Source organism: Verticillium alfalfae, genomic scaffold (genome assembly GCF_000150825.1).
Source record: "Verticillium alfalfae VaMs.102 supercont1.1 genomic scaffold, whole genome shotgun sequence".
In the NCBI taxonomy this organism is placed as follows: domain Eukaryota; kingdom Fungi; phylum Ascomycota; class Sordariomycetes; order Glomerellales; family Plectosphaerellaceae; genus Verticillium; species Verticillium alfalfae.
This window is the reverse complement of record NW_003315038.1, coordinates 3,294,203-3,309,588: the sequence shown is the minus strand read 5'-3', so window position 1 is coordinate 3,309,588 and position 15,386 is coordinate 3,294,203. Positions and strand designations below refer to the sequence as shown.

The 15,386-nt window shown below is 57.2% G+C and overlaps 2 protein-coding genes across 2 annotated transcripts in view; one reads left to right on the top strand and one right to left on the bottom strand.

Moving 5' to 3' along the window:
* Positions 1 to 6,106: 6,106 nt before the first annotated feature.
* Positions 6,107 to 7,481, top strand: VDBG_01003 (1-phosphatidylinositol phosphodiesterase; the record flags this gene model as incomplete). The annotated part of the gene is made up of 1 exon (XM_003009274.1): positions 6,107 to 7,481. One exon carries the CDS (start codon positions 6,414 to 6,416, stop codon positions 7,479 to 7,481), a length of 1,068 nt encoding a protein of 355 aa, XP_003009320.1.
* Positions 7,482 to 9,631: 2,150 nt separating this feature from the next.
* Positions 9,632 to 15,386, bottom strand: part of VDBG_01002 (THO complex subunit 2) — a gene marked incomplete at both ends in the record, with an annotated part of 7,342 nt that continues 1,587 nt past the window's right edge. The window contains 5 exons of the mRNA XM_003009273.1: positions 9,632 to 10,575; positions 10,655 to 12,243; positions 12,299 to 12,390; positions 12,451 to 14,287; positions 14,357 to 15,335. Coding sequence (XP_003009319.1) covers positions 9,632 to 10,575; positions 10,655 to 12,243; positions 12,299 to 12,390; positions 12,451 to 14,287; positions 14,357 to 15,335 — 5,441 coding nt within the window. The remainder of the gene's footprint in view (positions 10,576 to 10,654; positions 12,244 to 12,298; positions 12,391 to 12,450; positions 14,288 to 14,356; positions 15,336 to 15,386) is intronic.

Sequence of the window (15,386 nt, the reverse complement as noted above, 5' to 3'; positions counted from 1 at the left end):
TAGCCGTAATTGCTCGGTTGCCTTCCGCAGCTCTCCGCGTCATAGCCAGGGCAATCTTGACTGCAGTTGTCGATGCTCTCGACGCTGGCCGCAGCCGGCTGGACATCGGAACACCAGCATAACTGGTATTGTACAATGGCAAAGGCAGAGTCTTTCTGAATGCAGTAGTCAGAACAGAGGCCGAGGCTCTGCCATTGACTGTAGTCTGGAGAGACTGGTCAGCATTGTATGAGTTTGGACGGGACATCTGGACATACTGGAAGCCATCGTTGCTGTGTTGACAGTCGAACATAGGCTCTGCCTCAACGTGTCGCGCCGCACGACGCCATTAGGGGTTTGTCCGGAGTGTGTCCACAATGGCATGAGTAGGGCGGCGAGGCCCATGATCTGGAGGGTGCGCAGCAAAGAGTCCATGATTTCTGGTGTGTCGATGCTAATTCTGGAAGGATCACCTGGTCAGTCTCGTTCTCGTCTCGTGGCGGTACCCGTCGTGAGTAGTTCGGGGAGTGGGCAGAGGTCAACGTACGTGGGCCGCAACAATCAACACTTCGTCACTGGCATCGAAGAAATTGATGACAGCGGAGGCTCGAATCGGGGCGTGGGGCTCGGAAGTCTAAAAGCGAGACGCAGTGCAGCCAGCTGTTCCCATGACACCAGGCAAGTGAATGCTTTGGTGATGCCGATTCTTTCACCGTTGCAGCGTGAAAGATAAAACGAGTCCTCCCAGCAGAATAGCCAGGTCGATGGCCAGCAGATGGGTGACTAGAATCAGGAGTCTAGGCCGGATTGCTAGCCGTTTGGTTGCTAGGGTCGTTCGGAACACGGGTCTCAGGCGGCAGGCGGCAGGTCGGGTGGCCGTGGAGAAGCAGGTGTGCTTGCGTATCCCTTAGGCGTGTTGTCGTCGTCGTCGTCTTCGCCGTGATGATGCTGGACGCCGAGGGAGGGCGAGGGAGAGAGAGAGAGAGTCGGGCGTGTCTGAAGATGTAGTTGGAGAGACAGGGCACAGCACACTGGCAGGCAAGCCGAGTCGGGATTGTTGGTGGAGGAGAGGAGGGCAGGGAGGGCGAGGCGCGGAGGTTGGCGGCAGCGGGGCCAGGCAAGCAATTGGGTGAAAAAGAAAGTCGAAGCAGCGTCGCAAGCAAAGCAAGGCAGCGGACAAGCAAAAGTTAAAGCGAGTGGCAGAATAGTGAACAAAGGCGAGGTGAGGAAACGAATGGGACCTCACACGCACATGGATGAGTGAAAGATGGGAAGTGGAGGTGGACCTAAAGCGACAGTTGGGAGACCGATAACCTGTTCGTCGTGCTTGTGTCTGTTGCCCAGAGGCACCGGGAGCGACCTAGCACAGAAGAAGCGGAGACCAGACGCGACGCTAGGCAGGGAGCATGGGGCGTGGGCTGCGAGCGTTGTGCGACAGTGATGGACAAGCTCCGTCCAGCTGTCCAGGGCTCGGGCTAGGCAGAGGGTGGCTCCCACGTCGTGGGTCGTACTGGTGGACCTGGTAGATGGGGGACAGGCCTGATCCTGTCGTTGCAGGATAATGAGGACGCAGGTCTCGGTCGTTTCTCCAGAGTCGGTCTGTTGTGCTCAAGGTAGGCGGAGGCGATGGTGCAGGTTGGCGAAGGGGAAGAGCACGAGAGGAAACCAAGATGGGAGACGGCATACACAGAGAGCGGGAGAACAGGAGGAGGAGGAGGGAGCAAGAGTAGGAGGCAGGCGGGTTCATCCACGATCAGAGATCCACAATCAAAAGATCCACAATCCACCGTCTACTGTTGTCGGTCCACAATTTCCAGCGGAAGGTAGAACGCACCGAGAGGGCAGGAGGGGGTGGGGGCAGAGGCCAGGCACGATGCTGGCTCTGGTAGTGAGTACCTGCCAATAGAGCGAACTCACAGGGCAAAAACGTTTGCACCTGAACCGCCCGGGGCACCTACATGTGCCTGCCGTGGCAAAAGCCAGAGAGATACTGACTTGGCAGCCGACCAGCCAGCAGCGAAGGGGTGGGTCTACAGCGAGCTACCCTCCCTACCTTACCTGTATGGTACCTTACCTAGGTACCTATGGCACTTACCCACCACGAGGTACGATGCGCGATGCGCATCTCTTTTTCGCAAGTGCATCCGTCTGATAACGTGCCTTTGCCTGCTTTCTCCTCCGCCATGGCATTACATTCTGGTCTGGGACCTCCTGAGCCCTGCTGTCAGTCACTGTCTATATTTCGCAACAGCTCGGCCGCAAATTGTCACACACACTTTTGAGCACTGCAAAATCGAGGCACCTGATCTGGTGAGGAATGTAGTCACTAAGAAACGCGATGGGGAAACTCACTTTTTTTTCTCCTTTTTCTCCATCCACACAGAGAGGGCCCATCCTCTTGCTCGCAGGCTTGCCCCTGAACACCGGACTACCCGCCAAGCGGAAATTAGCGCGGGTGAGCAAGGCCCCCTCCCCCCTCCCCTAGATCATGTCGTCACCCCGTAAACAACACCAGAAAGTACTGCCGCACAGGGCATTTCGTGCCTCTTGTTGCAGCACTTGCCGTTCGGGATGCTCTACTGCCGTGTCATCCGGAGGGGCTACTGTGTCCTCCTCCCTCGCCCAACTCTCTCAGCCTCTTGCGAATCCCCTCGACCTCACCCCCCACCTCGCTAAATCGCCGCCAAGCACCACCGGCGCCTGGCGACGGATGATCATCGTCGACGGTACGAGCTGACCGAGTGACAGATGTCCTGGCTATGGGTATCAATCTGGCTGAACGCACCCACCCAATTTGCCTCCTTCATTAACCTCGATCATCGCTCCTAACCACCTCAGTGCACTATTGCTGGCCGGAGTCGTTAGCCACGTCGGTAGGCCAAGTATGGGAAATCACCTCTCCGGGCCCTGTGGTCCACCGTCTGATGTTCTGCAATCGGAGACCATCAGCCCTCAGCTGTCGACTCTGTTTGTCCTGTCAATCAGATCGTCCTGGTCTTCGTCTCATCTCCAGCCTCATCACTAGCTCCTGGGCGACTACACTCGGATCACATGGACCGACGACAATCCGAGCCCTTGGCCAAACAAAAAAAAAAGAATACGGGAAACTCTCAAACTCAATCCCTCTGCCACCACACCCACAATCCGTCCCCATCTTCGTTCGAAAACTTGAGAGACCGCCTACTGAGCAGTCGCCATACCCCCACCTGACGCACCCATCGTAGGCGAACTCCAGCTGTTTACGATGACTGGAATGGGTCTTGATTACACTCCATGCCCAGCTCGTTGCCGCCCGCAGCTCGATTGCATCGTATCCCTTAAATCATTCTTTCTTCTCCGTCTGCGCCCACGTTCTTGTAGACAATACTTGCCGACCCCCAGATCTTCCCCAGGGATCACATTCCTCAGCACGCCTCAGCTCCCATCCCCACGATAACAATGACATGGGCATGGGTGCCATCGTCAAGGGAATAGGGTTCATGCGTCTTTTCCCCGACCACACGGCGCTGGTGCCAATTCCGGTCGTCTTTGTAGATATTGGCCCGGCCTGCAGACCACAACGCACAAGCCGTAGAAACTGATCAGTGAATATTGGGAATAGCGCATACAAGCCTCATTGCGCGTCCAGCTAATTGCAGGGGTGCCAGCGTTAACAGCCCGCCCGATTGCCTCGTTTTCTGAACCACTAGCCTAGAAACGCCTCCCACCCCTGGCAGCAGTCCTTGAACAGGACCGACCTTGGCAATCTCGCTGGCCACGCAGATGTTGGACATGATCTGATGAACCAGTCTACCACGCCGCTGTAGCGCCTTGTGGTAGCATCGTACCGTTCATTTTCTCTCTCCTACATTCGCCGTTGACCCGGCCACACACAGACTCTGAGACCCAAACCTGTCTCGTCACGGAAGCGACGTTTCGCACGGTCGCTTGGATACGTGAAAGAGGTCAAGCGTTGTTGATGACGAAGAGCCAGCCACACATCATGACGACGACAACCAGGCCCTGCAGTCCGAATACCCTCAATTTTTCTGCTCATGCAGTCGATGCTGCAGTCACTGCATGACTGCTAGAGAGCATCACACCCATGTGATTGATGGATCGGGGGTTTGAGGGGGCCTCGTATCAGTGAGCCATCTCTGCATGCATACCACCACACACCCTCTTCCTTCTTGTCTTGAATTCAAGCCAATCAATCCGCGGTGCCATCTTGTTCTGCCATTCGTCAATGGCTTCCCAGAATCTGTTGACAACACCCTCCCTTCAGCCCGAGAGGCGTCCATGGCGTCTCGCGTCTTGCAACCAGGGCATGCACCCACCCACAAAAGAGCCTCCTTCCACTGGCGCAGCTCTGGTTAGTGGCCATGACGGTGGCCCGCAAGCACGCTGAGAGCCTGCACGTTGAGTCAATGACGGTGCCACGACATATCGGTGCCACGACATATCGACAGCGTCAACGGCTGGTGCAGCATTTATTCTGAGCTTTCCGAGCCAAACGTCAGAAAGGAAAGAAGTAGACAAAATGGAGGAAATCTGGATCTGGAATGCAACTTGGTAGCGGGCTGGCGCGCCCATATCAATTGGCAGACACACCAATAAGCTCTCCCTATCGGCCCTTCGCCAAGTGGCATGCGCTTTTGCCATCGTTCTGTACTCCCTTTCCCCGCACTCTTGTCACGTTGAAAACGTTGGGCAGCGCATCAGTGTGTGATTTCCTGGAGCAGACCTCGGCTCAGCGCCCAGAGGTCAACATTGCTGGTGATCACGACGCTTCTCGTGCCACCATGTGTCAGGGCCCAGCTTTCCCCACAACACACGACAAGCTGTCATGGTGTCGGCTGCACGCTGCGAAGCACAGCATCTTCACAACCGCAGCCACCGCCCAAAGGAATTGCCATTCAGACTCTCGAATCAAGGCAGCGAACGCTGTCACCCGCTTTTGACGGCTGAGCTCTGACACGATGGCAACGGCAGATCACCAAGCGTGATAACTTCCGCTGTCGAACTTGTCCAGACCAATCCGGCTCTGGCAACGGCCACCGAACAGCGATCGACGATAGACCGGCACGCGAGAGCCGTGCGGATGACACCAGTGTTCTGAAACCGGAGAGCTTCTTGCGCTGGGCGTTGCGTGGAGGCCGTGCTCCATCGTGTCAGAGAGGGAGGGTGGTACATGTATGCCGCCTACTGAACCAAGAGTACGAACTGGTGATCTTTCGTCGCTGGGTGGGTGTAACAGGCTGGAGCTTGCTAATCCTACGCTTGCTGCATAGTTCTCTAGCTCCAGGATTGGTTTGGAACGCGGTGGGCGGTTCGCGTCCCCCAACAGATTGGGGGTTAGATCTGGGCCTCGGATCGGGAATGTGGGAGACCTTGAGGACGCCTCGTTCTGACTGTCGTCAACTGCCGTCGACTGTTTGGCGTGGCGCGTGGGTGTGTGGTGTCGAGTGGGCTTTCTGGCGACGGGCGAGACGCCAACTGTGGGGGGATTCCGCGAGCGAGCAGAGTCAGTCAGGCTTGAGTACGTCGTGCGGGAAAAGAAAAATAAAAAAAAAAAACATGAAGAAATCCATGGACCAGAACCCATTGAGTAACAAGACAAAAATCTCGTCAAGCATTCCGTCGACGTCGTGAGTCGAATATCGTGACATCGAATGGCACCGTCAATCTGACCCCGGATGCCCAGGTCGCCGGCCGGCGATGGCCCCGAAGCCAATATCCCGAAATTGGGAACTTCCCGGGGGGGGGCCAGAGGGCGCTGGAGCCAGTGATGTCAGGGCACCCGCCCGCCGACGTCCGCCTGCAGCAGTCAGCAGGTGGTTACAGGGGGCGGCGGGGCCGAGGCCGGAACGGCTTCTTCAGGGTGTGCATTGTGCATTGTGCATTGCGCATTGTGCACGCATCGGCGACAGGCATGGTTCGGATCAACCTTTCTGCGTTTTGCCAATGACGCGACCGTCCAGTCAGAGGGCCTCGAAGGAAAGGAGCGAACCCCGTGCACTGGTCACTGGCTGTGGGGTCTCCATCCATGTCACCTGCCACCGTCAACCAACTGGGTCGGCTGAACCGGGTGCAGGTCAATCAACATCTGAGCGACGACATTCAATACACCAGCCACTGCATCGCCATCTCAGAGGGCCTTTCGACTTGATACCACTTGAATCGGGAGGAACAGTCGGCACTCGTTGTTTCTACAGCATTGTATCATATCCTGTCTTTTTGTTTTTGTGCAAAGCCTGTCACGTCCATTCGCCGCTGTTGCTGCATCTTTCGAGCGTTTTAGGTGGCGTGCCTGAACCTGAAAAGCAGCGCTGCGTCCCTCTTCCACTCAAACTGCTGCCTACACCAACCGCTGCTGCCACAAAACTCATCGCAGACCGGCAGTTCCTCTTCAACCACGGTCATACACCGTTTGGTAAACAGTGCTGCCCTCTGCCATGGCTCTACCCAGGTCACGGCGCTTCCTCTGGGCCATCTTCTACACCTTCTCTGGCATTCTCCTGCTGCTCTATACATTTTCCGATCTCATCTCGCTCTCACCATGCGCCTTTGTCTACAGCAAGGACAACTGCTACCGCGGTTATCTCTCCGAATACTCTTTTGACGTCGACGAGGCCCTACACCCAGACTGGATGAAGGCTATCCCTGATGACGCCAATATCACGAGTCTTTCCATACCGGGCACGCACGACACTCTCACCTTTGACATTCGCGATGAGCTCTTCCAATGTCAGAACAACAACCTGTCGGCGCAGCTGCGGGCTGGCATGCGCTACCTCGACGTTCGCGGCCGTCTAGTCGACGATGCTATTCAGATCTACCACGCCGAGATGTTCACCGGCTACTCCTTCGTCGACGTCCTCACCACCGTGTCCGCCTTCCTCGATGCTTTCCCGAGCGAGGCCATCATCATGCGCCTCAAGGAAGAAGGCCGTCCGCACGGCACCAACACGATCACGTTCGAGCAGGCCTTCCTCCAGCACATCGAAGCCGAAGGCCAGAAGCACCGCTTCTACGCCCCCCAGGCCAAGGCCTTCTGGCCGCTGCCCACGCTCGGCACCCTGCGCTCCGGCATCCTTCTGCTGCAGAACTTTGCCGCGCCCCAGTCCGGGCCCCACGGTCTCGTCTGGGGGTCCAAGGACATGATCCTCGAGGACCTCTGGATCATCCCGAGCCTCGAGCACCTGTACATGAAGTGGGACGCCGTCGAGCACGCCCTCACCAGCGCTGCCGATCCGGCCAACGACGTCAACGCCGCCCTCTACCTCGCCCACCTCAGCGCCACCGTCGGCGTGCTGCCCATTCAGGCCGCCGCTGGCGGCATCAATGGCTCCGTCGAGGGCATCAACGACCAGACGGGCCGTTGGCTCGATCGCGGCAGCGAAACCGGCACCGGCGGCCGCACTGGCGTCGTCATCATCGACTTCCCCGGCCGTGCCCTCGTCGATGCCGTGCTGGCGCGGAACAAGGGGCTCGCGGCCCGCGGTCTCGATTTTGACCTCTAGAGACACACCCGTCTGTGCCTGCCGTCGATTAGATTCCTACGTTGGTTGGAAGAGACCGCATATCCGCAGTCACTTTTCATCAATCTGACGCTGCTGGCCCCACCGCTCCCGCTTTCTAGAACGTCGCAAAACGTGAGCTCTCCAGGCTGAATTGGTTGGTGACGGGAGTTGACATCAAGCCTGCCACACATATCATCACCATGCATACCATCGGAAACGCCAGATTGAAGACGAGGTGACCCCAACTCATCGGTTGGGTTCGGGTCCACTGCTATTTCATCATGTACCCGTCTTTTTCCAGCCGTGTTTTTCACATTGAGGCGTGCACGCGCGAAAGCCAGGAGAGAAAACAGGGTACGTACCCACATGGGTTCGTTTGCCCAGAGATGAGGATCGACTCGCAGCCTGGGGCGCGCCGATCTTTACCATGGCCATTAGCGCTGCACTTCGTTGTTAGAGAGAGAGAGAGAGTACGACTCGTACAAAATTTTTGTTGGTCCCCGACGGATTCGAAATGGGCGGCTTTCGGGAGACGTGCGTTCTTTATTACGCATGTGGCTGTTTCATGCGAATGAGGCTCGTCGTGATCATCAGGGGGCGTGCAGAATGGGCGGCAGGCAGCGGGAAGGTCCTCTTTCCGCATCTCGCGATCGCGATTGAAGATCTTTGTTTGCCGTGATTCCGTGCCTTGGCTGACTTCAGGCTGTTTGAGGACCGGGGATCTCGAAGGGACGCTGAGGGGCGTGTCTGGTTCCGTCGCTTGATGTGGTGGGTTTTTTTGGTCATCATTGGCCGCGCAGCACGTGCGGGCGTGACATTCCGGGCGCAGCGTGCGTGGCAGCCAGATTGAGTGAGGCTCGGGGGGGGGGGGGCCGGCGATCGATTGCTTGTTGTGATGAAGGGGGATTTGGTCATGAGCGTGCATGTGCTGGCGTTGCGGGGTTTTTCCTTACCTAGATCTCCTTTCTCGATGTACCTTACACAGAGGTGGCGTTTGGGCTGCAGACGTGCGAATGTTGGCTGCTGTCATGGCCGGCCGGACATGTCTGTTGACCTTTACTTTCAACTTCGCGTTGTGCTAGCTGGGATGTCCCTCAGGCCTGCTCACTCACTGATGATTCCAGCCACGATGCATCGTGTACACAGCGTTGCCAAATGTCCCATGTGTAAATGTACTCAATCCCAACAGCCTACTGCCTGCCTAGTCCTCTCGACCAACGTTACGCGTATCTCAAGACGCGTCCCGTGAAGGTCTCGCTTGGAGGCGCGGCGTCGCGTAATCGCGGCATCGCCTGTAGACATCCACGTGACGCAACGAGCATTTGGAATGACTTCCCTGATGGGCCGCATCGCATCCCGAGGGACATACTTGCGGTCATCGTCAAGGCCTCTCCACGATCACGTCCATGAAAAAGAACACAGCCTGCTCGCAACTCCCCGCGACAGCAGCAGTCAACCGTTCCATCGGTGTAGTGTACGTCACACCCTTTCCATTCTCTCTATGACCCTGTTGTGTTACATCTTCACGTGAACCCTCCATCTCACCACTTCCTTCCCCTTCATCCTTTTTCATGCCATGACGGCAAGCAATGCCATGGTGGTACACATCGTACATGGTAATGGTACAGCGTCCAACCTCACAACACCTCTTTTTCCAGGCAGCAAGCGGTCCATCAACCCAGCAAGTCATCGCCACCCCTTGCTCTGCCTGCCTGCCTTTGCCTGCCACTTCTAGTCATATCATAAAAACGTTGCTGAGTAGGGTATCTTGAAGTGATTCCATAAAGAGGAGACTGAATTTCGCTGAATAATAGTGTGACAAAAACGACTGGAGTCGTCGCCCGCCTCCGCTCGGCGAAAGCATGTATGGTTGAATCAACCCCTCGAGACCTGTCGTGAAATCCGGGGCCTCGGGGCCTGCGACTGAACAAAGTAAAATAGGTACTGGTAGCAATTTCTTTCCGTTTCGTTGACGCGACCACTCCGTCCTTCGGTCCGCTCCAGCGCTGACGATCTAGCACCGAGCGTCCGGTTCCGTCCTTGCACGCCGCCTCGGCTGCCGGCCACCGGCCACCGTCGAGATGTAGCACCGTCCAATATCGAAGCACCTAATAGTGATGATTTCGGTAGTGCTGGACTTGAGGCAGTTCCTAACGCCTCTGCCTCTTTTCCACTGAGAACCCGTTCGCGTCCTCACTCCTCCGTTTCCTGCTGTTGTCCCGCGGGTCGCGACGATCGTCCGGCGGTCTGAGCACAGAGTCTCTCTGTCCGCTCCGTTGGTGCCTTGAGGCACTCCCGTTCCACTCCTCCGCCACGAGACCTCCTGGTCCCATATCACCCCGATCGCCTCGATGACGAGAATCGCGGGGGGCGCCGTCCCTATTGTTCGGAGGCAGCGCGCCTGTCTGCGACTCTCGGGGGTGGCCGCCACTCGGATCACGCGTAGAACGTCTGGGCTCATGCTCGTCTCGAGAGGACGAGCCATGGCCTGCAGCGCCCGAACGTCGGTCCCGGTGTGAGCGACTGTCCTTGCCCTCCCGCTCGTGGCCTCCAGGGCTACGCTGACGCTCTCTGCTGCTTCTCCTAGATGGTCGACCAGATCGTTCAGAGCGATCGCGCTCCCTACGACCGCGCTCGTGCTCCCCCCGGCCATGATCGTCGCCCTCATAGGGCCTCTTGTCAGACGACTGAAGAGAATCCTGGTACTCTTCGTGGGCTGGCGTCGACACCGGCGACCCTCCCGTCAGAATCTGAGCATCCGAGTTGGCTAGATTAGTCCGACTGCTCCTGCCTCGGATGGTCGTACCCTTGATAGGGTCAGGTCTGCCTTGAGCCTGTTGCAGTGTGCTGTTGATACCCTCAAGCTGTCTTCTTCCACCCTGCTTTCGGCCACCTCCTGAGGCGGGCCCGGTGGGAGTTGCAAAGTCAGGGGTCGGCCCGTTGAAGTTCCCAGAAGGGATATGATGGGATCCTTGACCCAAAGGCAGCGGCCGATCTGGGGTGCTTGTGGGTTGACGTAAATGAGCGTCCCCAACGGACACAGGTGGCGGTGGACCCATCTGTGCCAAACGATCAGGATGCACGCCGGGAGCAACTGTGGCACTGTCAGAGGGTCGAGACGAGGAGACCGGAGTGTCGACAGGCCCCTGCCATGACCGCTCTGACGGTGTCACCCGCATTCGAGTTGGGTGTAGAACCCGAGGCATTCTGACTGCGATGTCCTCGGCCTGACGACGGTCCCGCCGGAGGGTGTCGATCATCAGTAGTGGATGCGCCGGGGCTACCGGTACGAGGAAGGCGACCATCACCGCGGGGCGGTGGTGGAGGCGGTGTGTTGAAGTTGTTCCTCGGGTTCGGTCGTGCGCCTCGCCCTCTAGGGCCTGAAGGGGCATCAACGACTGAGGCAATCGGATAGTTGCTGTTGAGGCGTCCGTATTGGTCGTCTTGCTTGGGCCGCCCATTGTCGCGTTCGGCCCTGGAAAGGAAGGCATCCCGCGTGGTGTTGCTGTCTGAGCCACTAAATGCACTGTCCCTCTCAGGGCCTCTTTGGAACGAAGCTCTGGAATCGTCCGTTCTGTGATCCCTGGGGTCTCTGGGGTCTCTGGGGTCTCTGGGGTCTCTGGGGTCTCTGGGTTCCCGTGGGTTCCTAGGGTTCCGGGCATCTGTAGGATGAGTAGGGCGGCCGAACTGCTCCTCCCGGACCGCGTCTCTGAAGGGATCTGAGGAAAGTCGGTCGGGGTGGACACGGCCACCTCGTGCAGGTGAGTCTTTTCGCGGTGCACGATCTCGTTCACGAGGATCGTCGCGCGGTTGTCGGGGCAATGGCTCCTGTCGCCCATCGCCGAACAGAACGGGTCGCTCAAGGTTCATGATTTCTGAACGATCATGCTCCGGCCCTTCCGGCCCTTGATGACGCTGCGCTCCTCTTTGTTCACCGTCCCGCGCTCGAGATCGTTCACGATCGGGTCGCTCGGTACGGGAGGGGGTGTCGTTCTGAAACAAGGCTGCACGCGCAGGATTGATGGGCGGCTCGATTGCTGCCGTAGAGCCACCCACGGGTGTCCCAGCCTCACGACCAGACCTGTCGACGTCAGGGCCTTGGTTGGTGCTCTGCGGCAACCTATCCTTCGGCGTTTCGGCTTCTCGACCGCTTTGAAGATGGTCGCGGCGAGGGGGTCGATCGCCTTCGGACAGCCGACCACTATCTCTCGAAGGTACATCTGGGCCACGGCGCTCAGGTCTTGAGTTCTCACGGCTATTTTCTTGTCGAGAAACGTCTCCACCCTTGGGCTCCTTGGAGTCTCTGGTGTCGCGTTGGTCTCGGGATTCGCGGGCATCTCGGCTGTCTCTGGGCGCGCGGGGGTCTCTATGGTCCCTGACATCTCGGCGATCATTAGGTCCTGCTGGTGTAAAGCGATTCAATGGCTGGTGTTCTGGGATAGGGCCAGGGGGTCGCTGTGGAAGACCTGGTCCGCGGGGAAGACTGGACGCGTTTCGGCTTGATGGCATATTCGGGTGTCTTGGATCCCTGTTCGATGAACCCGGAGCATGAGGCAGCGTCTCCGATGGGTTCGGTGTAGATGACCGGTTGTGAGATAACGCGCCATGCATGGGCTTCGGGCCACTCGGCGTGGAAACCGGTAGCCGGGGAGAATCCCTCTGATTAGACTGAGGAGTACCTTTGGCATCCCTTCGAGTCGACGTCGAACGCTGCGGAAAAGAAGCTTTTCCATCCTGCACTTCGCCGTCCTCGTTCTGAGGTCTGATGAAATCGTCAGAAATGTCGGAATTTCCTTGGGTATGTGCGCTGAACTTACGAGGGTCGAAACTCTGGTGCAGTGGCTCGGAGACTACCGCCTGAGCTGGATGCTTGCTCGTCCTCATTGCCTTGAGCAGCGCTTTGCGTGGACTGTATCGCCAAAAGGTTAGTGGTGGCCGCGGTAGTAGAGTTTGTTGGGATCGTGCATACCAAGTTTGTCCGGAAGGCTTGCGGTGCAATCCAAGTCTTTTCCATCTTAGCCATGTTGCCCAGGACGCGCTGTGCCGTAAGCCACAGATCGCCTCTGAGATTCTTTTCGCGTGTCACGATAGTCTTAAGCTGGCTCTGGAGTTGGGTGCCCATGAACGTGACCGCGGGGAAGTCCTCGTGGGCCTCGGTTAAGAATGAGATGGCGTTGCGGATGTGAGTCCATTCGGTGCCAGAAAGACAGGCCTTGAGGGCCAAGTTGATGTTTTTGTGCCACCCATATAGCACGTCCTGGAACTCTGCGTGGTCGAGGTGGGATGTCGGATGACCTTCGTCATCGAATGCAGTCGCAAACCCAAGGTAGCCACCAGACCTCTTGCTCTTGCCAATGGCCTCCTTTTCGTAGTCGGCGCTGGACTTGTGCCATTTGTTGAGCTCGCGCAGTATGAGGTGGAAGAAGTGACCCAGGTACACGCCCTCCTGTACAGTGCAAGTGAAGAGCATGCCGCGCAGCCTGTTGGCCTTGAAGAGGCGGTCGTACAGCGCCATGAGACGGAAGTTAGGGCACGAAAGTTCATGGATGTACTTGATGAGGGCAAAAGAGTACTCGGAATCGATCTTGGAGAGAATGATGCGAGGAAGGAGACATCGTTCGAGGATGGCATCAGAAACACCGTTAGGTTTCAGCGGCTCACCCATGAACCAGGTGTCCATACGCTTGGTGATGAGGACCTTTGCCTTGGCGACTCTCTCGGACTGTTGGGTGCTTTCCTTAATGAAAGTGTCCATGGTGTCCTTCAGTTCCTTTTGTTTTGCACTCTTCTGGGCTTGCAAAAGCTTGCGATCTTTCGTGACTTGCCGGTACTGTTCTTGCAGACGAGCTTGCTGAGCATGGTAAGGTGCCCAAGGAACCCCAAGATCACCGAGCTGAAGGGCCCAGAAAATGGCAAAGAATTCAATACTGATCTTTTGCCAGGCGCTTTCTGGTGTTGTTGAGCGAAGGGATTCGACAATGGGATTCAATGCATCAAAACTAGTGGCCGCAGTAACATGAGCTTCCCCTGGCGCTTCCGGAGCGGGTGTCTCGGATTTCGTGGTGTCCGAGGCAGGCTCGGTGGCTATCGCATCATCGCCCATGGACACATCGCCTTCAGCATCTGGCGCTGATTGCGAACTTTGTTTTGGCGCGGTTGTTGGTTTGGAGAAGATTTGAGCAGCAAGACTCTCGCGGCCAATGGAGAAGGCGAAGCTAGCGTCGAGACCGAATTCTGCCATGAGTTGGCTGATGCTGGGCACGAGTCGGTCAAATTCGGCAGGTTCAAGGTTCGCGCGCAAGAGATCAAGATACTGAACCAGGATCTGGTGACTGTTGTCCATAAGTGACGAAAGGTATTTGACATGCGCGCCGTCGTCCGAGAGTCTGAAAGTAGCAGACTGTCTGAACTGGGCGATGTTAACTAGCAGACGTCCAGCTAGGCGAGAGTCAACAAGGGCATGCGTCAGGCGTTTCGCGCTCGCAATGACAGCTGGTTCAAAGCGACGATCTTGAAGGCTGATCAGCGTTCGTCGCTGAAGCAAGGCCATGCCGGACATGGCGATGACTTCGTCATATCCGATATCGGCTGTGTTGACGATACCGCCCATTGCATCAACCAACTCCGAGAGGATGATCAAATCTGTCGAGTTACCATGTAGCAGCTGGTCATGCACATAGCGAAGGATGGGTGTCGCATCCAGCTCTCGATAACGCTTGAAGAGCTTGCCCGTGAGCTTCGACAGCTCAAGCAGCCATGGACTGATGGACAGGATGTAGGATGCCTGTGTACGACTCCGCTGATTGCTGCCGAGGGCAGACAGCAGCGACCAGATCATCACGTCCTTGGTTAAGTCGGTGAAGAAGCGAACACACTCTGCGAAGACGTCGCTCAGATTGCCGTAAGACATCATTAGCTCGAGTGCGACCTTGAAAACAATGCCGGGAGAGGAATGCGTAAGTTTTGCGAGGGCTCTTCCCATCTCCACAGCATTATCCTTAGAGATACGTTTCATGACACCTTGTGCCTTAGACTTCGTGTCGGCAAAGGCCTTGACCATGGCAGCTCGACGTACTTCCGAGCCTCGGTTGGGGGCCCCTTCGAACCAGTCTGCGTAGATGCTATACCGAGTAGCAATAGGGTACTGTTTCAGCAGAGACCAGACAAGGTTGGCTGTCGCGGGAGCACCCTTTGACGTGCTCAGAGCAGGCACCAGGATACGGCGGAGGAGGTCCTGCCACCGGTCCAGGTTGTGTTTCGACTGATCCTCTGCCAGGCTCTTCTGTCCAATGCTCGCCAACATGACAAGGAGCTGCTCGCTTTTGCCAATGTTGACGCCTGCAATGTTGAGAAGCGACGAGGAAAGGGTGAATACGTCGTCGACTGTTTGGCAGACTGGAACGTTGTCGGACCATTCGTCCCAGTAGAACCTGTAGTGCTGATCACTGACGCCGAGGCGGCCATCTGGCCATGGCCATCGCATAGATTTTCGAATGGGGATTTCGGATCGCCGGACTGAACCTTTTGTGACGCCGCTCTGGTCCGAATCGGCCACCTTCTTCGGGGGGCACGCCATGGAGGATGTTGTGGTGGGTCGGGTTGCTTGGTAGAGTTTGTCGATGGAATACTCCAAGATCCTGTTCACCCGGCTTGTGATGTCGGTGTAGCCTTGTAGCAGCCAGGGCCAGCGGCCGATCAGGAAGAGAGCTTCGGGGATGGCCCCGATGGTCAAAAGGCTGATGACCAGGGCACCCTTTTGCTCATGGGGCTCATCTTCTTCCTTCTTGTCCGCGCCTTCCGCCTGGTCAGGTTTCGAGGCTGCTTTCGGTCTGGTGGTCGTATCCCTGGATCGTACTGGAGGGGGCAGGGTGTCGTCGGAGAGTGCACCAGCGGTTAGGAGAGCAT